The following is a 23860-nucleotide window of genomic DNA, read 5'->3' on the forward strand; positions in this document are numbered from 1 at the left end:
ACACACACACACACTCTCTCCCTCTCTCCCTCTCTCTAGCCTCTGTGTCAATCGTATCATTCCTCTGAGAACTAAGTCTCCTCTCCCATAGAGGACACACTTCAATAAACCAAAATAGGACTCTCTTTCGGCCTGATTTTGTGCTGTTTCTTGTGTGTGTGTGTGTCAGAGATGGTGGGTGTGTGTCAGAGATTTTGTGTGTGTGTGTGTTTGTCAGATATGGTGTGTGTGTGTGTCAGAGATGCTGTGTGTGTTTGTCAGAGATTTTGTGTGTGTGTGTGTGTGTGTTTGTCAGATATGGTGTGTGTGTGTCAGAGATGCTGTGCGTGTGTGTGTGTGTCAGAGATGCTGTGTGTGTGTGTGTCAGAGATGCTGTGTGTGTTTGTCAGATATGGTGTGTGTGTGTGTGTGTGTGTGTGTGTGTGTGTCAGAGATGCTGTGTGTGTTTGTCAGAGATTTTGTGTGTGTGTGTTTGTCAGATATGGTGTGTGTGTGACAGAGATGCTGTGCGTGTGTGTGTGTCAGAGATGCTGTGTGTGTGTGTGTCAGAGATGCTGTGTGTGTTTGTCAGATATGGTGTGTGTGTGTGTCAGAGAGGGGAGTGGGCGTCGCCTGCCTGGTGTATAAAGGGGAGTGGGCGTCGCCTGACTGGTGTATAAAGGGAAGTGGGCGTCGCTTGCCTGGTGTATAAAGGGGAGTGGGCGTCGCCTGCCTGGTGTATAAAGGGAAGTGGGCGTTGCCTGCCTGGTGTATAAAGGGGAGTGGGCGTCGCCTGCATGAACCTTTCCCTTTAGTGGAGCTGGAGGCAGGGAGGGTAGCGTTGGGAGGCAGGGAGGGTAGCGTTGGGAGGCAGGGAGGGTAGCGTTGGGAGGCAGGGAGGGTAGCGTTGGGAGGCAGGGAGGGTAGCATTGGGAACCAGGACACGTGGTTTTGGCCAACACACACGCTCGTACGTACATCAGCTCAGGTGTTGGAGGTTCTCTCCGAGTTTACGATCCTCTCTGTCCCCAGAACACCCTCTCCTCCAGTGTGAATCACATCATTATGCATCAGCCAATTAAAACCTCTCGTTGGAGGGTCAGGGGTCGCTGGTTAATCGATCAGAGTCCAGCGACCAGCGGGCGCTGTCAGCAGCCGCAATCTCTACCAGGAAGTGTAGGCGTTAGACAGCAGGAAGTGGTAGAGATAAGAAGAGCGAGAGTAGGGGTGTTCGGCCAATCATAGAGGCAGCATGAGTGCCAAATGACACCCTATTCACTACATCGTTCACTACATTTGTCCGGGGTCCAATAAGGCTCTGGTCAGATGTTGTGCACTATTTCGTAGGGTAGGGTGCCATTTGGGAATATAACCCTATCAGAGGAGACAGAGGCCTCATAGATATGAAGAGAGAGACACACAGGGATTTTACAGACTAATACACACACACACACACACACACACACATACAGGCTCAGTGAAGTAATGAGTGTGGAAACATATTTTCAAAAGAACATGCAACACTGCTGTCATTTGTAATGAGTCATTATTATATCCCTGGGCTTTAATGAATCACACAGAGCACCGACTGAGGGGATCAACCTGGATTTCAGCTGACAGTGACATGTGTCCAAACTGACATGCAGGGGATGTTATAGAGACCAGTCATCAGATATATATATATATATATCTGGTACATGTTATAGAGACCAGCCATCAGAGATATATCTGGTACATGTTATAGAGACTAGCCATCAGATATATATCTGGTACATGTTATAGAGACCAGCCATCAGAGATATATCTGGTACATGTTATAGAGACCAGTCATCAGAGATATATCTGGTACATGTTATAGAGACCAGCCATCAGAGATATATCTGGTACATGTTAAAGAGACTAGCCATCAGAGATATATCTGGTACATGTTATAGAGACCAGCCATCAGAGATATATCTGGTACATGTTATAGAGACTAGCCATCAGAGATATATCTGGTACATGTTATAGACCAGTCATCATATATATATCTGGTACATGTTATAGAGACCAGCCATCAGAGATATATCTGGTACATGTTATAGAGACCAGCCATCAGAGATATACCTGGTACATGTTATAGAGACCAGTCATCAGAGATATATCTGGTACATGTTATAGAGACTAGTCATCAGATATATATCTGGTACATGTTATAGAGACCAGTCATCAGATATATATCTGGTACATGTTATAGAGACTAGTCATCAGAGATATATCTGGCACATGTTATAGAGACCTGCCATCAGATATATATCTGGTACATGTTATAGAGACTAGTCATCAGAGATATATCTCATACATGTTATAGAGACTAGTCATCATATATATATCTGGTACATGTTATAGAGACCAGCCATCAGAGATATATCTGGTACATGTTATAGAGACCAGCCATCAGAGATATATCTGGTACATGTTATAGAGACCAGTCATAAGAGATATATCTGGCACATGTTATAGAGACCAGTCATCAGATATATATATATATATATCTGGTACATGTTATAGAGACCAGTCATCAGAGATATATCTGGCACATGTTATAGAGACCAGTCATCAGATATATATATATATCTGGTACATGTTATAGAGACCAGTCATCAGAGATATATCTGGCACATGTTATAGAGACCAGTCATCAGATATATATCTGGTACATGTTATAGAGACTAGTCATCAGATATATATATATATATATATCTGGTACATGTTATAGAGACCAGTCATCAGAGATATATATATATATATCTGGTACATGTTATAGAGACTAGTCATCAGATATATATATATCTGGTACATGTTATAGAGACCAGTCATCAGATCTATATCTGGTACATGTTATAGAGACCAGTCATCAGAGATATATCTGGTACATGTTATAGAGACTAGTCATCAGAGATATATCTGGTACATGTTATAGAGACTAGTCATCAGAGATATATCTGGTACATGTTATAGAGACTAGTCATCAGATATATATATATCTGGTACATGTTATAGAGACCAGTCATCAGATATATATCTGGTACATGTTATAGAGACCAGTCATCAGAGATATATCTGGCACATGTTATAGAGACCAGTCATCAGCGATATATCTGGTACGTGTTATAGAGACTAGTCATCAGATATATATCTGGTACATGTTATAGAGACCAGTCATCAGAGATATATCTGGTACATGTTATAGAGACCAGTCATCAGAGATATATCTGGCACATGTTATAGAGACCAGTCATCAGATATATATATATATCTGGTACATGTTATAGAGACCAGTCATCAGAGATATATCTGGCACATGTTATAGAGACCAGTCATCAGATATATATCTGGTACATGTTATAGAGACTAGTCATCAGATATATATATATATATATCTGGTACATGTTATAGAGACCAGTCATCAGAGATATATATATATATCTGGTACATGTTATAGAGACTAGTCATCAGATATATATATATCTGGTACATGTTATAGAGACCAGTCATCAGATCTATATCTGGTACATGTTATAGTCCAGCCATCAGATATATATCTGGTACATGTTATAGAGACCAGTCATCAGAGATATACCTGGTACATGTTATAGAGACCAGTCATCAGATATATATATATATATATATATATATATATATCTGGTACATGTGATGTTATTGGAACTGACCTAAGACAGGTAATTTTTACTCTGATTAAATGTCAGGAATTGTCAAAAACTGAGTTTAAATGTATTTGGCTAAGGTAAACATCCTACTACAACTGTATGTCCTGGATGGCAGGAAGTGTAATTATAAATAATTATAGGCCTATTAAGACAAATAAAACACTTTTCTAAATGAAATACAACTCTCCATGTGACATTGTTACATACAAGGAAGTACCATGTCATTTATAACAAATAACACAACAAACCTTTCAATGTAGTTTATATGAAGGTGGCTTTTTGTTACTGTTGGCCAATCAAAGAAGCTCAATGTATAGCGAGTGGAGTGATTTCATTGATGCAAAACAAAATGCATTAAAATGACAGAATTAACAGTTAGCGAAATGAGGAGTAGGCTACAACGAGCAACCAACAGGTGTGCTGCTGTTTTCTCTGAATGTGGTTGGTGAGAATTGCAGCATGTTTGCCACAATTAGCCTTGCTAGCTACAATTAGTCTACCTAGCTACTTAAAATTAGCCTCGCTAGCTAGCTACAATTAGTCTACCTAGCTACCTAAAATTAGCCTCGCTAGCTAGCTACAATTAGCATCGCTAGCTAGCTACAATTAGCATCGCTAGCTAGCTACAATTTGCCTTGCTATCTAGATGCAATTAGCCTCCCTAGCTAGCTACAATTAACCTCGTTAGCTAGCTAGCTATAATTAGCCTATCTAGGATATCCAACACAACTTCATGGCACTATTCGAATAGTAAAATGATTTCAAACTCCCCATCCTTAGCGGGCCAGCCCACTAGCAATCAGCTAGCAATCAACGTTTCAGCCAATGAGCTTCAGCCTCTCGCCATGTTTGACAGCTAGCAAGACGAACACACAGCAGAGTAAGAGAGAACAGGGGTGTGGTTCACATATCTGCACGTTGTCGGGGACCACTCTTCGCTCGTGGGGATAACTTTGAGAACTAATTGCTAAAAAAGTATGCAAAAGTATCGTAGAATCTCTTTTAATGTTCATTGATAAAATCTTTAACTATAATAGTATGAGTGGGTTGTAAGTGGTCTTCGTGGTGAATGGAAAAGGGGTCTGTAATAGTCATGTCTCTCTCTGCCTTTTCAAAAGGCTTCTCTCTCTCTGTACTGCTGATGCTTTGACAGCATGATGCTCTGAGTTGCCGGGCGACCGCAAAATTGCCTGTTTTCATTTCAAAAGCTCCTTTTCTTGCTTTCTCAGAATCGCTGAATGACCCCCTCACCTCCAAATCACAGACACACACAGAAACATCACACTTTCTTTCTGTGGACCATTCTCTCTTCTATACATTTTTCATGTTCCCTCTTTTTCTTCTGTTTTCTTCTTTTAACTCCCTTCTCCTTTCTTTCACACAACCTCTCTCTCTCCTTTTATTTATCTCTCTATGTGCTCTCTTTTTCTCCTCTTCCTCTTTTCTCCTCTTCCTCTTTTTCTCTTCTTCCTCTTTTCTCCTCTTCCTCTTTTCTCTTCTTCCTGTTTTCTCCTCTTCCTATTTTTTCCTCTTCCTCTTTTTCTCTGCTTCCTGTTTTCTCCTATTTTTCTCCTCTTCCTCCTTTTATCCTCTTCCTGTTTTTTCCTCTTCCTCGTTTTCTCCTTCCTGTTTTCTCCTCTTCCCCTTTTTCTCATCTTCCTCGTTTTCCTCCTCTCTCACTGCTCACCGAAGACTGTGAAGAGAGTGAGCCTACCGAAGTGCCACGTAAGTCATCATGGGTGTTTTTTAGGGGTGGGGTGTGTTGTCACCCTTGCGTTGGTTCCTCTACACCCTTCTGTGACCAGTGGTCCTTGACTGATCCTCTGTATCCTCTACCCCTTCCTCTGTATCCTCTACCCCTTCCTCTGTATCCTCTACCCCTACCTCTGTATCCTCTACCCCTTCCTCCCTCTACCCCTTCCTCTGTATCCTCTACCCCTTCCTCTGTATCCTCTACCCCTTCCTCCCTCTACCCCTTCCTCTGTATCCTCTACCCCTTCCTCTGTATCCTCTACCCCTTCCTCTGTATCCCTCTACCCCTTCCTCTGTATCCTCTAACCCTTCCTCTGTATCCTCTATTACCATTCCCTTGACTGTGTTGACCATTCCCTTGACTGTGTTGACCATTCCCTTGACTGTGTTTGACCATTCCCTTGACTGTGTTGACCATTCCCTTGACTGTGTTTGACCATTCCCTTGACTGTGTTGACCATTCCCTTGACTGTGTTCCCTTGACTACAATTTAAGATTTGGGGAAGCAGGTAACCTAGTGGTTAAGGGGGAAGGGTAGCCTGATGGTTAGAGGGTAGTGGCAGGTAGCCTAGTTGTTAGAGGTGGAGGTAGGTCGTTTAGTGGTTAGAGGGGGAGGCAGGTAGCCTAGTGGTTAGGGGGGGGGGGGCACGTAGCCTAGTGGTTAGAGGGGGGCGCCAGGTAGCCTGATGGTTAGAGGGTAGAGGCAGGTAGCTTAGTGGTTAGAGGGGGGGCACCAGGTAGCCTGATGGTTAGAGGGTAGAGGCAGGTAGCCTAGTTGTTAGAGAAGGCAGGTAGCCTAGTGGTTAGAGCGTTAGATTAGTAACCGAGCTGACACGGTACAAATCTTTAGTTCTGCCCCTGAACAAGGCAGTTAACCCACTGTTCCCTGGTCGGCCGTTATTGACAATATGAATGTGTTCTTAACTCACTTGCCGAGTTAAATCAAAGTTAAAATATCTCAAGTTCTGTTAAATCTTCAAGGCTTCACTCCCAAACACTCCTGCACCTCCTCTTCTCCCCTCCTGTCCTCCTTCTCCTCCTCTTCCTCACTCAAAACAATCCTATAGACTTAGTAACTAGATCTACCATAGCTAACATACTTAGTAACTAGATCTACCATAGCTAACATACTTAGTAACTAGATCTACCATAGCTAACATACTTAGTAACTAGATCTACCTTAGCTAACATACTTAGTAACTAGATCTACCATAGCTAACATACTTAGTAACTATATCTACCATAGCTAACATACTTTGTAACTTTAACTAGATCTACCATAGCTAACAGACTTAGTAACTAGATCTACCATAGCTAACATACCTAGTAACTAGATCTACCATAGCTAACATACTTAGTAACTAGATCTACCATAGCTAACATACTTAGTAACTAGATCTACCATAGCTAACATACTTAGTAACTAGATCTACCATAGCTAACATACTTAGTAACTAGATCTACCATAGCTAACATACTTAGTAACTAGATCTACCGTAGCTAACATACTTAGTAACTAGATCTACCATAGCTAACATACTTAGTAACTAGATCTACCATAGCTAACATACCTAGTAACTAGATCTACCATAGCTAACATACCTAGTAACTAGATCTACCATAGCTAACATACTTAGTAACTAGATCTACCATAGCTAACATACCCAGTAACTAGATCTACCATAGCTAACATACTTAGTAACTAGATCTACCATAGCTAACATACTTAGTAACTAGATCTACCATAGCTAACATACCTAGTAACTAGATCTACCATAGCTAACATACTTAGTAACTACATCTACCATAGCTAACATACTTAGTAACTAGATCTACCATAGCTAACATACTTAGTAACTAGATCTACTGTAGCTAACATACTTAGTAACTAGATCTACCATAGCTAACAGACTTAGTAACTAGATCTACCATAGCTAACATACCTAGTAACTAGATATACCGTAGCTAACATACTTAGTAACTAGATATACCGTAGCTAACATACTTAGTAACTAGATCTACTGTAGCTAACATACTTAGTAACTAGATCTACCATAGCTAACATACTTAGTATCTAGATCTACCATAGCTAACATACTTTGTAACTTTAACTAGATCTACCATAGCTAACAGACTTAGTAACTAGATCTACCATAGCTAACATACTTAGTCACTAGATCTACCATAGCTAACATACTTAGTAACTATATCTACCATAGCTAACATACTTTGTAACTTTAACTAGATCTAACATACTTAGTAACTAGATCTACCATAGCTAACATACCTAGTAACTAGATCTACCATAGCTAACATACTTAGTAACTAGATCTACCATAGCTAACATACTTAGTAACTAGATCTACCATAGCTAACATACTTAGTAACTAGATCTACCATAGCTAACATACTTAGTAACTAGATCTACCATAGCTAACATACTTAGTAACTAGATCTACCATAGCTAACATACTTAGTAACTAGATATACTATAGCTAACATACTTAGTAACTAGATATACTATAGCTAACAGACTTAGTAACTAGATCTACCATAGCTAACATACCTAGTAACTAGATCTACCATAGCTAACATACTTAGTAACTAGATCTACCATAGCTAACATACTTAGTAACTAGATCTACCATAGCTAACATACCTAGTAACTAGATCTACCATAGCTAACATACCTAGTAACTAGATATACCATAGCTAACATACTTAGTAACTAGATCTACCATAGCTAACAGACTTAGTAACTAGATCTACCATAGCTAACATACTTAGTCACTAGATCTACCATAGCTAACATACTTATTAACTATATCTACCATAGCTAACATACTTTGTAACTTTAACTAGATCTACCATAGCTAACAGACTTAGTAACTAGATCTACCATAGCTAACATACCTAGTAACTAGATCTACCATAGCTAACATACTTAGTAACTAGATCTACCATAGCTAACATACTTAGTAACTAGATCTACCATAGCTAACATACTTAGTAACTAGATCTACCATAGCTAACATACTTAGTAACTAGATCTACCATAGCTAACATACTTAGTAACTAGATCTACCATAGCTAACATACTTAGTAACTAGATATACTATAGCTAACATACTTAGTAACTAGATATACTATAGCTAACATACTTAGTAACTAGATATACCATAGCTAACAGACTTAGTAACTAGATATACTATAGCTAACAGACTTAGTAACTAGATCTACCATAGCTAACATACCTAGTAACTAGATCTACCATAGCTAACATACTTAGTAACTAGATCTACCATAGCTAACATACTTAGTAACTAGATCTACCATAGCTAACATACCTAGTAACTAGATCTACCATAGCTAACATACCTAGTAACTAGATCTACCATAGCTAACATACTTAGTAACTAGATCTACCATAGCTAACAGACTTAGTAACTAGATCTACCATAGCTAACATACTTAGTCACTAGATCTACCATAGCTAACATACTTATTAACTATATCTACCATAGCTAACATACTTTGTAACTTTAACTAGATCTACCATAGCTAACAGACTTAGTAACTAGATCTACCATAGCTAACATACCTAGTAACTAGATCTACCATAGCTAACATACTTAGTAACTAGATCTACCATAGCTAACATACTTAGTAACTAGATCTACCATAGCTAACATACTTAGTAACTAGATCTACCATAGCTAACATACTTAGTAACTAGATCTACCATAGCTAACATACTTAGTAACTAGATCTACCATAGCTAACATACTTAGTAACTAGATATACTATAGCTAACATACTTAGTAACTAGATATACTATAGCTAACATACTTAGTAACTAGATATACCATAGCTAACAGACTTAGTAACTAGATCTACCATAGCTAACATACCTAGTAACTAGATCTACCATAGCTAACATACTTAGTAACTAGATCTACCATAGCTAACATACTTAGTAACTAGATCTACCATAGCTAACATACCTAGTAACTAGATCTACCATAGCTAACATACCTAGTAACTAGATCTACCATAGCTAACATACTTAGTAACTAGATCTACCATAGCTAACATACCTAGTAACTAGATCTACCATAGCTAACATACTTAGTAACTAGATCTACCATAGCTAACATACTTAGTAACTAGATCTACCATAGCTAACATACCTAGTAACTAGATCTACCATAGCTAACATACTTAGTAACTACATCTACCATAGCTAACATACTTAGTAACTAGATCTACCATAGCTAACATACTTAGTATCTAGATCTACCATAGCTGACATACTTAGTAACTAGATCTACCATAGCTAACATACTTAGTAACTAGATCTACCATAGCTAACATACTTAGTAACTAGATCTACCATAGCTAACATACTTAGTAACTAGATCTACCATAGCTAACATACTTAGTAACTAGATCTACCATAGCTAACATATTTAGTAACTAGATCTACCATAGCTAACATACTTAGTAACTACATCTACCATAGCTAACATACTTAGCTAACATACTTAGTAACTAGATCTACCATAGCTAACATATTTAGTAACTAGATCTACCATAGCTAACATACTTAGTAACTAGATCTACTGTAGCTAACATACTTAGCTAACATATTTAGTAACTAGATCTACCATAGCTAACAGACTTAGTAACTAGATCTACCATAGCTAACATACCTAGTAACAAGATCTACCATAGCTAACATACTTAGTAACTACATCTTCTGAAACAATGGACTGTTTTCTTCTGTTGTGTGTGTGTTGATGGGAGCCAATGGGATTACGCCTGCAGAGGCCTCCCAGGACCAAACACAGACCTCTTTACATTTTAATTAAGCCCAGTGTTTTAGGGAAAAGGAAAGGAGAAAGCCCAAACGGAGGCCCTTCCTTTTTCCTCAAGATTAACCTCCACTCTTTCCCACTTCCACACACACACACACACACACACACACACACACACACACACACACACACTACTGCCTCCTGCGCCACCCGGCTCTGCCTGCGCCGTAATTAGAACACAAGACAATTACCCAGCTTCCTCTTGGGAGGCACATTTTGTTCTCTTAATCTGGTGTCTTAAATAATTAAAGCAGCCATGAAACCCCATGTTGTCTCTCTCCCCGTACTCCCCTGGTCTCTATCTGATCTGTCTCCTCTTCTCTAACCCTCTGTTACATTAGTGAGGTTGAGGAGGTGCACTCTCTGATCTTCTCTGGTCTATGTATCTCCTCTGGTCTCTGTATCTCCTCTGGTCTCTGTATCTCCTCTGGTCTCTGTATCTCCTCTGGTCTATGTATCTCCTCTGGTCTCTGTATCTCCTCTCTGTATCTCCTCTGGTCTCTGTATCTCCTCTCTGTAACTCCTCTGGTCTATGTAACTCCTCTGGTCTCTGTATCTCCTCTGGTCTCTGTATCTCCTCTCTGTATCTCCTCTGGTCTCTGTATCTCCTCTCTGTAACTCCTCTGGTCTATGTAACTCCTCTGGTCTATGTAACTCCTCTGGTCTCTGTATCTCCTCTGGTCTATGTAACTCCTCTGGTCTCTGTAACTCCTCTGGTCTCTGTATCTCCTCTGGTCTATGTAACTCCTCTGGTCTCTGTAACTCCTCTGGTCTCTGTATCTCCTCTGGTCTATGTAACTCCTCTGGTCTCTGTATCTCCTCTGGTCTATGTATCTCCTCTGGTCTCTGTATCTCCTCTCTGTATCTCATCTGGTCTATGTATCTCCTCTCTGTATCTCCTCTGGTCTCTGTATCTCCTCTCTGTATCTCATCTGGTCTCTGTATCTCCTCTCTGTATCTCCTCTGGTCTCTGTATCTCCTCTCTGTATCTCCTCTGGTCTCTGTATCTCCTCTGGTCTCTGTATCTCATCTCTGTATCTCATCTGGTCTATGTATCTCCTCTCTGTATCTCCTCTGGTCTCTGTATCTCCTCTCTGTATCTCATCTGGTCTCTGTATCTCCTCTCTGTATCTCCTCTGGTCTATGTATCTCCTCTCTGTATCTCCTCTGGTCTATGTATCTCCTTTCTGTATCTCCTCTGGTCTCTGTATCTCCTCTCTGTATCTCCTCTGGTCTCTGTATCTCCTCTGGTCTCTGTATCTCCTCTCTGTATCTCCTCTGGTCTATGTATCTCCTCTCCTCTCTGTATCTCCTCTGGTCTATGTATCTCATCTGGTCTCTGTATCTCCTCTCTGTATCTCCTCTGGTCTATGTATCTCCTCTCTGTATCTCATCTGGTTTATGTATCTCCTCTGGTCTCTGTATCTCCTCTCTGTATCTCCTCTGGTCTCTGTATCTCCTCTCTGTATCTCCTCTGCTTTCTGTATCTCCTCTCTGTATCTCCTCTGGTCTCTGTATCTCCTCTCTGTATCTCCTCTGGTCTCTGTATCTCCTCTCTGTATCTCATCTGGTCTCTGTATCTCCTCTCTGTATCTCATCTGGTCTATGTATCTCCTCTCTGTATCTCATCTGGTCTATGTATCTCCTCTCTGTATCTCCTCTGGTCTCTGTATCTCCGCTCTGTATCTCCTCTGGTCTCTGTATCTCCTCTCTGTATCTCATCTGGTCTCTGTATCTCCTCTCTGTATCTCCTCTGGTCTCTGTATCTCCTCTCTGTATCTCATCTGGTCTCTGTATCTCCTCTGGTCACTGTATCTCCTCTCTGTATCTCCTCTGGTCACTGTATCTCCTCTCTGTATCTCATCTGGTCTCTGTATCTCCTCTCTGTATCTCATCTGGTCTATGTATCTCCTCTCTGTATCTCCTCTGGTCTCTGTATCTCCTCTCTGTATCTCATCTGGTCTCTGTATCTCCTCTCTGTATCTCCTCTGGTCTATGTATCTCCTCTCTGTATCTCCTCTGGTCTATGTATCTCCTTTCTGTATCTCCTCTGGTCTCTGTATCTCCTCTCTGTATCTCCTCTGGTCTCTGTATCTCCTCTGGTCTCTGTATCTCCTCTCTGTATCTCCTCTGGTCTATGTATCTCCTCTCCTCTCTGTATCTCCTCTGGTCTATGTATCTCATCTGGTCTCTGTATCTCCTCTCTGTATCTCCTCTGGTCTCTGTATCTCCTCTCTGTAACTCCTCTGGTCTATGTAACTCCTCTGGTCTCTGTATCTCCTCTGGTCTCTGTATCTCCTCTCTGTATCTCCTCTGGTCTCTGTATCTCCTCTCTGTAACTCCTCTGGTCTATGTAACTCCTCTGGTCTATGTAACTCCTCTGGTCTCTGTATCTCCTCTGGTCTATGTAACTCCTCTGGTCTCTGTAACTCCTCTGGTCTCTGTATCTCCTCTGGTCTATGTAACTCCTCTGGTCTCTGTAACTCCTCTGGTCTCTGTATCTCCTCTGGTCTATGTATCTCCTCTGGTCTCTGTATCTCCTCTCTGTATCTCATCTGGTCTATGTATCTCCTCTCTGTATCTCCTCTGGTCTCTGTATCTCCTCTCTGTATCTCATCTGGTCTCTGTATCTCCTCTCTGTATCTCCTCTGGTCTCTGTATCTCCTCTCTGTATCTCATCTGGTCTCTGTATCTCCTCTGGTCTCTGTATCTCATCTCTGTATCTCATCTGGTCTATGTATCTCCTCTCTGTATCTCCTCTGGTCTCTGTATCTCCTCTCTGTATCTCATCTGGTCTCTGTATCTCCTCTCTGTATCTCCTCTGGTCTATGTATCTCCTCTCTGTATCTCCTCTGGTCTATGTATCTCCTTTCTGTATCTCCTCTGGTCTCTGTATCTCCTCTCTGTATCTCCTCTGGTCTCTGTATCTCCTCTGGTCTCTGTATCTCCTCTCTGTATCTCCTCTGGTCTATGTATCTCCTCTCCTCTCTGTATCTCCTCTGGTCTATGTATCTCATCTGGTCTCTGTATCTCCTCTCTGTATCTCCTCTGGTCTATGTATCTCCTCTCTGTATCTCATCTGGTTTATGTATCTCCTCTGGTCTCTGTATCTCCTCTCTGTATCTCCTCTGGTCTCTGTATCTCCTCTCTGTATCTCCTCTGCTTTCTGTATCTCCTCTCTGTATCTCCTCTGGTCTCTGTATCTCCTCTCTGTATCTCCTCTGGTCTCTGTATCTCCTCTCTGTATCTCATCTGGTCTCTGTATCTCCTCTCTGTATCTCATCTGGTCTATGTATCTCCTCTCTGTATCTCATCTGGTCTATGTATCTCCTCTCTGTATCTCCTCTGGTCTCTGTATCTCCGCTCTGTATCTCCTCTGGTCTCTGTATCTCCTCTCTGTATCTCATCTGGTCTCTGTATCTCCTCTCTGTATCTCCTCTGGTCTCTGTATCTCCTCTCTGTATCTCATCTGGTCTCTGTATCTCCTCTGGTCACTGTATCTCCTCTCTGTATCTCCTCTGGTCACTGTATCTCTCTCTGTATCTCATCTGGTCTCTGTATCTCCTCTCTGTATCTCATCTGGTCTATGTATCTCCTCTCTGTATCTCCTCTGGTCTCTGTATCTCCTCTCTGTATCTCATCTGGTCTCTGTATCTCCTCTCTGTATCTCCTCTGGTCTATGTATCTCCTCTCTGTATCTCCTCTGGTCTATGTATCTCCTTTCTGTATCTCCTCTGGTCTCTGTATCTCCTCTCTGTATCTCCTCTGGTCTCTGTATCTCCTCTGGTCTCTGTATCTCCTCTCTGTATCTCCTCTGGTCTATGTATCTCCTCTCCTCTCTGTATCTCCTCTGGTCTATGTATCTCATCTGGTCTCTGTATCTCCTCTCTGTATCTCCTCTGGTCTATGTATCTCCTCTCTGTATCTCATCTGGTTTATGTATCTCCTCTGGTCTCTGTATCTCCTCTCTGTATCTCCTCTGGTCTCTGTATCTCCTCTCTGTATCTCCTCTGCTTTCTGTATCTCCTCTCTGTATCTCCTCTGGTCTCTGTATCTCCTCTCTGTATCTCCTCTGGTCTCTGTATCTCCTCTCTGTATCTCATCTGGTCTCTGTATCTCCTCTCTGTATCTCATCTGGTCTATGTATCTCCTCTCTGTATCTCATCTGGTCTATGTATCTCCTCTCTGTATCTCCTCTGGTCTCTGTATCTCCGCTCTGTATCTCCTCTGGTCTCTGTATCTCCTCTCTGTATCTCATCTGGTCTCTGTATCTCCTCTCTGTATCTCCTCTGGTCTCTGTATCTCCTCTCTGTATCTCATCTGGTCTCTGTATCTCCTCTGGTCACTGTATCTCCTCTCTGTATCTCCTCTGGTCACTGTATCTCCTCTCTGTATCTCATCTGGTCTCTGTATCTCCTCTCTGTATCTCATCTGGTCTATGTATCTCCTCTCTGTATCTCCTCTGGTCTCTGTATCTCCTCTCTGTATCTCATCTGGTCTCTGTATCTCCTCTCTGTATCTCCTCTGGTCTATGTATCTCCTCTCTGTATCTCCTCTGGTCTATGTATCTCCTTTCTGTATCTCCTCTGGTCTCTGTATCTCCTCTCTGTATCTCCTCTGGTCTCTGTATCTCCTCTGGTCTCTGTATCTCCTCTCTGTATCTCCTCTGGTCTATGTATCTCCTCTCCTCTCTGTATTTCCTCTGGTCTATGTATCTCATCTGGTCTCTGTATCTCCTCTCTGTATCTCCTCTGGTCTATGTATCTCCTCTCTGTATCTCATCTGGTTTATGTATCTCCTCTGGTCTCTGTATCTCCTCTCTGTATCTCCTCTGGTCTCTGTATCTCCTCTCTGTATCTCCTCTGCTTTCTGTATCTCCTCTCTGTATCTCCTCTGGTCTCTGTATCTCCTCTCTGTATCTCCTCTGGTCTCTGTATCTCCTCTCTGTATCTCATCTGGTCTCTGTATCTCCTCTCTGTATCTCATCTGGTCTATGTATCTCCTCTCTGTATCTCATCTGGTCTATGTATCTCCTCTCTGTATCTCCTCTGGTCTCTGTATCTCCGCTCTGTATCTCCTCTGGTCTCTGTATCTCCTCTCTGTATCTCATCTGGTCTCTGTATCTCCTCTCTGTATCTCCTCTGGTCTCTGTATCTCCTCTCTGTATCTCATCTGGTCTCTGTATCTCCTCTGGTCACTGTATCTCCTCTCTGTATCTCCTCTGGTCACTGTATCTCCTCTCTGTATCTCATCTGGTCTCTGTATCTCCTCTCTGTATCTCATCTGGTCTATGTATCTCCTCTCTGTATCTCCTCTGGTCTCTGTATCTCCTCTCTGTATCTCATCTGGTCTCTGTATCTCCTCTCTGTATCTCCTCTGGTCTATGTATCTCCTCTCTGTATCTCCTCTGGTCTCTGTATCTCCTCTCTGTATCTCCTCTGGTCTATGTATCTCCTCTCCTCTCTGTATCTCCTCTGGTCTATGTATCTCATCTGGTCTCTGTATCTCCTCTCTGTATCTCCTCTGGTCTATGTATCTCCTCTCTGTATCTCATCTGGTTTATGTATCTCCTCTGGTCTCTGTATCTCCTCTCTGTATCTCCTCTGGTCTCTGTATCTCCTCTCTGTATCTCCTCCTCGCTCTCTCTCCCCCATCTCTCGCTCTCTCCCCCCCATCTCTCGCTCTCTCTCCCCCATCTCTCGCTCTCTCTCCCCCATCTCTCGCTCTCTCTCCCCCATCTCTCGCTCTCTCTCCCCCATCTCTCGCTCTCTCCCCCATCTCTCGCTCTCTCTCCCCCATCTCTCGCTCTCCTCTCCCCCATCTCTCGCTCTCCTCTCCCCCATCTCTCGCTCTCTCTCCCCCATATCTCGCTCTCTCTCCCCCATATCTCGCTCTCTCTCCCCATATCTCGCTCTCTCTCCCCCATATCTTGCTCTCTCTCCCCCATATCTCGCTCTCCTCTCCCCCATCTCTCGCTCTCCCTCTCCCCCATCTCTCGCTCTCTCTCCCCCATCTCTCGCTCTCCTCTCCCCATCTCTCGCTCTCCTCTCCCCATCTCTCGCTCTCCTCTCCCCATCTCTCGCTCTCCTCTCCCCCATCTCTCGCTCTCCTCTCCCCCATCTCGCTCTCCTCTCCCCCATATCTCTCTCCTCTCCCCCATATCTCTCTCCCCCATATCTCTCTCCCCTATCTCTCGTTCTCTCTCCCCTATCTCTCGCCCTCTCTCCCCTATCTCTCGCTCTCTCTCTCCCCTATCTCTCGCTCTTTCTCCCCATCTCTCGCTCTCTCTCCCCCATCTCTTGCTCTCCCCCCCCCATCTATCGCTCTCCCTCCCCCATTTCTCGCTCTCCTCCCCCATCTCGCTCTCCTCTCCCCCATATCTCTCTCCCCCATCTCTCGCTCTCTCTCCCCATCTCTCGCTCTCTCCCCCATCTCTCGCTCTCTCTCCCCCATCTCTCTCTCTCTCCCCCATATCTCGCTCTCCTCTCCCCCATCTCTCGCTCTCCTCTCCCCCATCTCTCGCTCTCTCTCCCCCATCTCTCGCTCTCCTCTCCCCCATCTCTCGCTCTCCTCTCCCCCATCTCGCTCTCCTCTCCCCCATATCTCTCTCCTCTCCCCCATATCTCTCTCCCCCATATCTCGCTCTCCTCCTCCCCCATATCTCTCTCCCCTATCTCTCGCTCTCTCTCCCCTATCTCTCGCTCTTTCTCCCCCATCTATCGCTCTCCCTCCCCATTTCTCGCTCTCCTCTCCCCCATATCTCTCTCCCCCATCTCTCGCTCTCTCTTCCCCATCTCTTGCTCTCTCCCCCCATCTCTTGCTCTCTCCCCCCATCTCTTGCTCTCTCCCCCCATCTCTTGCTCTCTCCCCCCATCTCTTGCTCTCTCTCCCCCCATCTCTTGCTCTCCCCCCCATCTCTTGCTCTCTCCCCCCCATCTCTTGCTCTCTCTCCCCCATCTCTTGCTCTCTCTCCCCCATCTCTCGCTCTCTCTTCCTCTCTTGGTCCATTGGTCTCTCCTTTTCATCTCTCTCCTCTCCTCCTCTCCTGTCCTCTGTGGGATATGTAGGTCTTTAACAGCAGCTATCATTATATTGATATTGGCGTCGTTATGCCAACAGGGAAGTTGCACTGAATGTTCTCCGCTATGTGAACCCACCGTGTGTGTGTGTGTGTGTGTGTGTGTGTGTGTGTGTGTGTGTGTGTGTGTGTGTGTGTGACAGGGCCAACTCTGACCCCTCTGCTTCACAGCTTTCCCATAATCCTCTCCTCCACAGCCCTCCGCTGGTGTGAGATCTTGTTAGGACCGAGCGTGAGCGCGCCCGTACACACACACACACACACTGTTAACACACACACACACGCACACACACTGTTAACACACACACACACACTGTTAACACACACACACACACTCTGTTAACACACACACACACACTGTTCACACACTGTTACACACACACACACACACACACACACACACACACACTGCGGAGCAGGGTGGGATGCTACCCAGTAGAATCTGCTAGTTCTGCCATCGTCAGTAACATGAATGTTTTCGTTGTTTATGCGTCTGTCATCGCTATCTGTGTGTGTGTTAACAGTGTGTGTGTGTGTGTGTTAACAGTGTGTGTGTGTGTGTGTGTGTTAACAGTGTGTGTGTGTGTGTGTGTTAACAGTGTGTGTGTGTGTTAACAGTGTGTGTGTGTTAACAGTGTGTGTGTGTGTGTTAACAGTGTGTGTGTGTGTTAACAGTGTGTGTGTGTGTGTGTGTTAACAGTGTGTGTGTTAACAGTGTGTGTGTGTGTTAACAGTGTGTGTGTGTGTTAACAGTGTGTGTGTGTGTGTGTGTTAACAGTGTGTGTGTGTGTGTGTTAACAGTGTGTGTGTGTGTGTTAACAGTGTGTGTGTGTGTGTTAACAGTGTGTGTGTGTGTTAACAGTGTGTGTGTGTGTTAACAGTGTGTGTGTGTGTTAACAGTGTGTGTGTGTTAACAGTGTGTGTGTGTGTGTGTTAACAGTGTGTGTGTGTTAACAGTGTGTGTGTGTGTGTGTGTGTGTGTGTGTTAACAGTGTGTGTGTGTGTGTGTTGACAGTGTGTGTGTGTGTTAACAGTGTGTGTGTAACATAATGTAACGTGTCTCTTCCAGCCATCCAGGATGAACAGGGTCTGGAAGCAAAGAGATCCATCAAGAAGAGAATCAAACAGCTGAAGGTGCTGGACCCAAAGATCGCCCAGAACCTCTGTGAGTACTGACACACACACACACACACACACACACACACACACACACACACACACACACACACACACACACACACACACACACACACACACACACACACACACACACACACACACACACACACACACACAAATATCGCCCAGAACCTCTGTGAGTACTGACACACACACACACACACACACACACACAAAGATCGCCCAGAACCTCTGTGAGTACTGACACACACACACACACACACACACACACACACACACACACACACACACACACACACACACACAAAGATCGCCCAGAACCTCTGTGAGTACTGAGACACACACTGTTAACAACTAAGTTACACACTAGAGGTCGACCGATTAGGGTTTTTCAGCACCGATACCGATTAATCAGACTATTGTTTAATAAATTTATTTGTAATAATGACAATTACAACAATACTGAATGAACTGTTATTTTAACTTAATATAATACATCAATAAAGTCAATTTAGCCTCAAATAAATAATGAAACATGTTCAATTTGGTTTAAATAATGCAAAAACAAAGTGTTGGAGAAGAAAGTAAAAGTGCAATATGTGCTATTTAAAAAAGCTAACGTTTCAGTTCCTTGCTCAGAACATGAGAACATATGAAAGCTGGTGGTTCCTTTTAACATGAGTCTTCAATATTCGCAGGTAAGAGGTTTTAGGTTGTAGTTATTATAGGAATTATAGGACTATTTCTCTATTGGGTGTTCTTATAGGTACTTTAGTATTGCCAGTGTAACAGTATAGCTTCCTTCCCTCTCCTCGCTCCTACCTGGGCTCGAACCAGGAACACAACGCCCTCGAAGCAGCGTTACCCATGCAGAGCAAGGGGAACAACCACTCCAAGTCTCAGAGCGAGTGACGTTTGAAACGCTATTAGCGCGCACCCCGCTAACTAGCTAACCATTTCACATCGGTTACACCAGCCTCATCTCGGGAGTTGATAGGCTTGGAAGTCATAAACAGCTGCTGGCAAAATGCACGAAAGTGCTGTTTGAATGAATGCTTGTGAGCCTGCTGCTGCCTACCACCGCTCAGTCAGACTGGTCTATCAAATCGTAGACTTATAACATGATAACACACAGAAATATGAGCCTTTGGTCATTAATATGGTCGAATCCGGAAACGATCATCTCGAAAACAAAATGTTTATTATTTCAGTGAAATACGGAACCGTTCGGTATTTTATCTAACGGGTGGCATCCCTAAGTCTAAATATTCCTGTTACATTTCACAACATTCAATGTTATGTCATAATTATGTAAAATTCTGGCAAATTAGTTCCCAACGAGCCAGGCGGCCCAAACTGCTGCATATACCCTGACTCTGTGTGCAATGAACACAAGAGAAATGACACAATTTCACCTGGTTAATATTACTGCTAACCTGGATTTATTTTAGCTAAATATGCAGGTTTAAAAATATATACTTCTGTGTATTGATTTTAAGAAAGGCATTGATGTTCATGGTTAGGTACACATTGGAGCAACGATACGCACCGCATCGATTATATGCAACGCAGGACACGCTAGATAAACTAGTAATATCATCAACCATGTGTAGTTAACTAGTGATTATGATTGATTGATTTTTATAAGATATGTTTAATGCTAGCTAGCAACTTACCTTGGCTTCTACTGCATTCGCGTAACAGATTGCACTCCTCGTGGAGTGCAATTAGAGGCAGGTGGTTAGAGCGTTGGACTAGTTAACCGTAAGGTTACAAGAATGGATCCCCCGAGTTGACAAATCTGTCGCTCTGCCCCTGAACAAGGCAGTTAACCCACTCTTCCCTGGTAGGCCGTCATTGAAAATAATAATTTCTTAACTGACTTGCCGAGTTAAATAAAGGTTAAATAAAGGTGTAAAAAAAAGAAGTTTTTTTTAAATCGGCCAAATCGCCGTCCAAAATTACAGATTTCTCGATTGTTATGAACAGTTAAAATCGGCCCTAATGAATCCATTCCGATTAATCGGTCGACCTCTATTACTATTATTATTAACCCTAACCCTCCTAACCCTAACCCTCCTAACCCTAACCCTCCTAACCCTAACCCTCCTGACCCTAACCCTCCTGACCCTAACCCTCCTAACCCTAACCCTCCTAACCCTAACCCTCCTAACCCTAACCCTCCTAACCCTAACCCTCCTAACCCTAACCCTCCTAACCCTAACCCTCCTAACCCTAACCCTCCTAACCCTAACCCTCCTAACCCTAACCCTCCTAACCCTCCTAACCCTAACCCTCCTAACCCTAACCCTCCTAACCCTAACCCTAACCCTCCTAACCCTAACCCTAACCCTCCTAACCCTAACCCTCCTAACCCTAACCCTCCTAACCCTAACCCTAACCCTCCTAACCCTAACCCTAACCCTCCTAACATAACCCTAATTGTAAACCCTAACCCTAATTGTAAACCTAATCCTAAACCTAACCCTAACCATTTTTGTAAACCTAACCCTAACCCTAATTGTAACCCTAAACCTAACCCTAAACCTAACCCTAATTGTAAACCTAATCCTAAACCTAAACCTAACCCTAACCCTAAACCTAACCCTAGTAAAATAGCCTTTGTCCTTATGGGGATGTTGGGAATGTCCCAACGAGGGAGAATTTTCCTTGTTTTAGTTTCCTTGTGGGTTAGACTAGAGGATTTTACACTCCCACAAGGATAGCTGAACCAACCAACACACACCCACGCACAGACACGCACAGACACACACGCACACGCACAGACACACACGCACACACACACACACACACACACCTGTTTCAAACATACCTCAGAACATGTGTCAATATTGCCTTTCAATCCAGACTTGTTTAAAACATTTGCAGTAAATCAATTAGTGGAATAGTTTTCTTTTGACACGTTTTGCTGCACAGCGGAAGTAGAAAGGTTAACACAACATTGTCTTGCAAAGCAGAAAATTATAAAAAATATTGTTTTGTGTTTTTTTTTTGTTATCCGTGTGAGTGAACATCTCTGTGTGTTTTCTCCAGTTCCTCATTGATCTCTGCTGGTTCCTGTGTTTCTCATCACCGCTGGCTTCAGCTCAGGATGTAGGAACTGTAGAAGTGGTGCTTGTTACAAGGAACGAGTCCCAAATGGCTACCTAGATAGTGGCTACTCCTTACTCAGGCCCGTTGGTCCAACGTAGTGTACTGTATAGGGGACTAGGGTGCCGTTTTGGGAAGCAGCCCAGTGTTCGTGTTGGTCATTATTACGTGGAGATGTGGAGTATTGAGATGCGTAGGAGGCAGAGACGGAGAGATGGAACAAAAACACTCACTCATCCGTCAGTCAGTCACTCAAACATAGAGGTCAGAGGTCAGCTGTATAAATGCTTCTCCTCTCTTTCTCTCCTTTGCTCTCTCTCTCTCTCTCTCTCTCTCTCTTTCTTTCTTTTCAACTCACTTTTGACTTCTATCTCTAACTTCCTGTGGTTTCTTTCTTTCTGGTGAATATTTGTATGTTCTCTCGGGATCTGTACAAAGAGAATAGGAAGTTAGCATTGTCTCTATCGCTCTCTCTTCCTTCCTTCCTCTCTCTGTCTCCTTCTTTCCTCTCTCTGTCTCCTTCCTTCCTCTCTCTTTCCTTCCTTTCTTCCTTCCTTCCTTCCTTCCTCTCTCTTTCCTTCCTTCCTCTCTCTCTTTCCTTCCTTCCTCTCTCTCTCTTTCCTTCCTTCCTCTCTCTCTTTCATTCCTTCCTTCCTCTCTCTCTTTCCTTCCTTCCTTCCTCTCTCTGTCTCCTTCCTTCCTCTCTCTGTCTCCTTCCTTCCTCTCTCTTTTCTTCATTTCTTCCTTCCTTCCATACTTCCTCTCTCTCTTCCTTCCTTCCTCTCTCTGTCTCCTTCCTTCCTCTCTCTGTCTCCTTCCTTCTTTCCTCTCTCTGTCTCCTTCCTTCCTCTCTCTTTCCTTCCTTTCTTCCTTCCTTCCTTCCTTCCTCTCTCTCTCTTTCCTTCCTTCCTCTCTCTCTTTCCTTCCTTCCTCTCTCTCTCTTTCCTTCCTTCCTCTCTCTCTCCCTTTCTTTCCTTCCTTCCTCTCTCTTTCCTTCCTTCCTTCCTTCCTCTCTCTGTCTCCTTCCTTCCTCTCTCTTTTCTTCCTTTCTTCCTTCCTTCCATACTTCCTCTCTCTCTTTCCTTCCTTCCTCTCTCTCTTTCCTTCCTTCTCTCTTTCCTTCCTTCCTCTCTCTCTTTTCCTTCCTTCCTTCCTCCTTCCTTCCTCTCTTTCTTTCCTTCCTTCCTTCCTCGCTCTCCTTCCTCTCCTCGCTCTCCTTCCTCTCCCCTCTCCTCGCTCTCCTTCCTCTCCTCTCTCCTTCCTCTCTCTCCTTCCCTCTCTCTCCTTCCTCTCCTCTCTCTCATGCCTCTCCTCTCTCTCCTTCCTCTCCTCTCTCATTCCTCTCCTCTCTCTCATTCCTCTCCTCTCTTTCCTTCCTCTCTCTACATCTCAGTAGCTCTTCTCTCTCTCCTTCCTCTCCTCTCTCTCCTTCCTCTTTCTACATCTCGGTAGGTCCTCTCCTCTCTCCTCTCTCTCCTTCATCTCTCTACATCTCAGTAGGTCTTCTATCTCTCATTCCTCTCCTCTCTCTCATCTCTCCTTCCTCTCTCTACATCTTAGTAGGTATTCTCCTCTCTCTCCTCTCTCTCCTTCCTCTCCTCTCTACATCTCAGTAGGTATTCTCCTCTCTCTCCTTCCTCCTCTCTCTCCTTCCTCTCTCTACATCTCAGTAGGTATTCTCCTCTCTCTCCTTCCTCTCCTCTCTCCTCTCTCTCCTTCCTCTCTCTACATCTCAGTAGGTCTTCTCCTCTCTCTTCATCCTCTCCTCTCTACATCTCAGTAGGTCTTCTCCTCTCTCCTTCCTCTCCTCTCTCCTCTCTCTCCTTCCTCTCTCTACATCTCAGTAGGTCTTCTCCTCTCTCTCCTTCCTCTCCTCTCTCCTCTCTCTCCTTCCTCTCCTCTCTCTCCTCTTTCTCTTTCCTCTCTACATCTCAGTAGGTCCTCTCATCTCTCTCCTCTCTCCTTCCTCTCCTCTCCTCTCTCTACATCTCAGTAGGTCTTCTCCTCTCTCTCATTCCTCTCCTCTCTCTCCCCTCCTCTCTCCCCTTTCCTCTCTCTCCTCTCTCCTCTCTCTCCTTCCTCTCTCTACATCTCAGTAGGTCCTCTCCTCTCTCCTCTCTCGACATCTCAATAGGTATTCTCCTCTCTCTCCTTCCTCTCCTCTCTCTCCTTCCTCTCCTCTCTACATCTCAGTAGGTCTTCTCCTCTCTCTC

The 23860-nt window shown here is 43.6% G+C and overlaps 2 protein-coding genes across 2 annotated transcripts in view; one reads left to right on the plus strand and one right to left on the minus strand.

Annotated features, from left to right (window-relative positions):
* LOC135542910 (protein diaphanous homolog 3-like) overlaps window positions 1-23860 on the minus strand; it is a 1769082-nt gene that overhangs the window by 988418 nt on the left and 756804 nt on the right. The window lies entirely within an intron of this gene.
* LOC135542890 (protein diaphanous homolog 3-like) overlaps window positions 1-23860 on the plus strand; it is a 467767-nt gene that overhangs the window by 265898 nt on the left and 178009 nt on the right. The window contains exon 18 of the mRNA XM_064970040.1: window positions 18466-18561. Coding sequence (XP_064826112.1) covers window positions 18466-18561 — 96 coding nt within the window. The remainder of the gene's footprint in view (window positions 1-18465; window positions 18562-23860) is intronic.

Source organism: Oncorhynchus masou, chromosome 7 (assembly GCF_036934945.1).
Source record: "Oncorhynchus masou masou isolate Uvic2021 chromosome 7, UVic_Omas_1.1, whole genome shotgun sequence".
Lineage (NCBI taxonomy): Eukaryota > Metazoa > Chordata > Actinopteri > Salmoniformes > Salmonidae > Oncorhynchus > Oncorhynchus masou.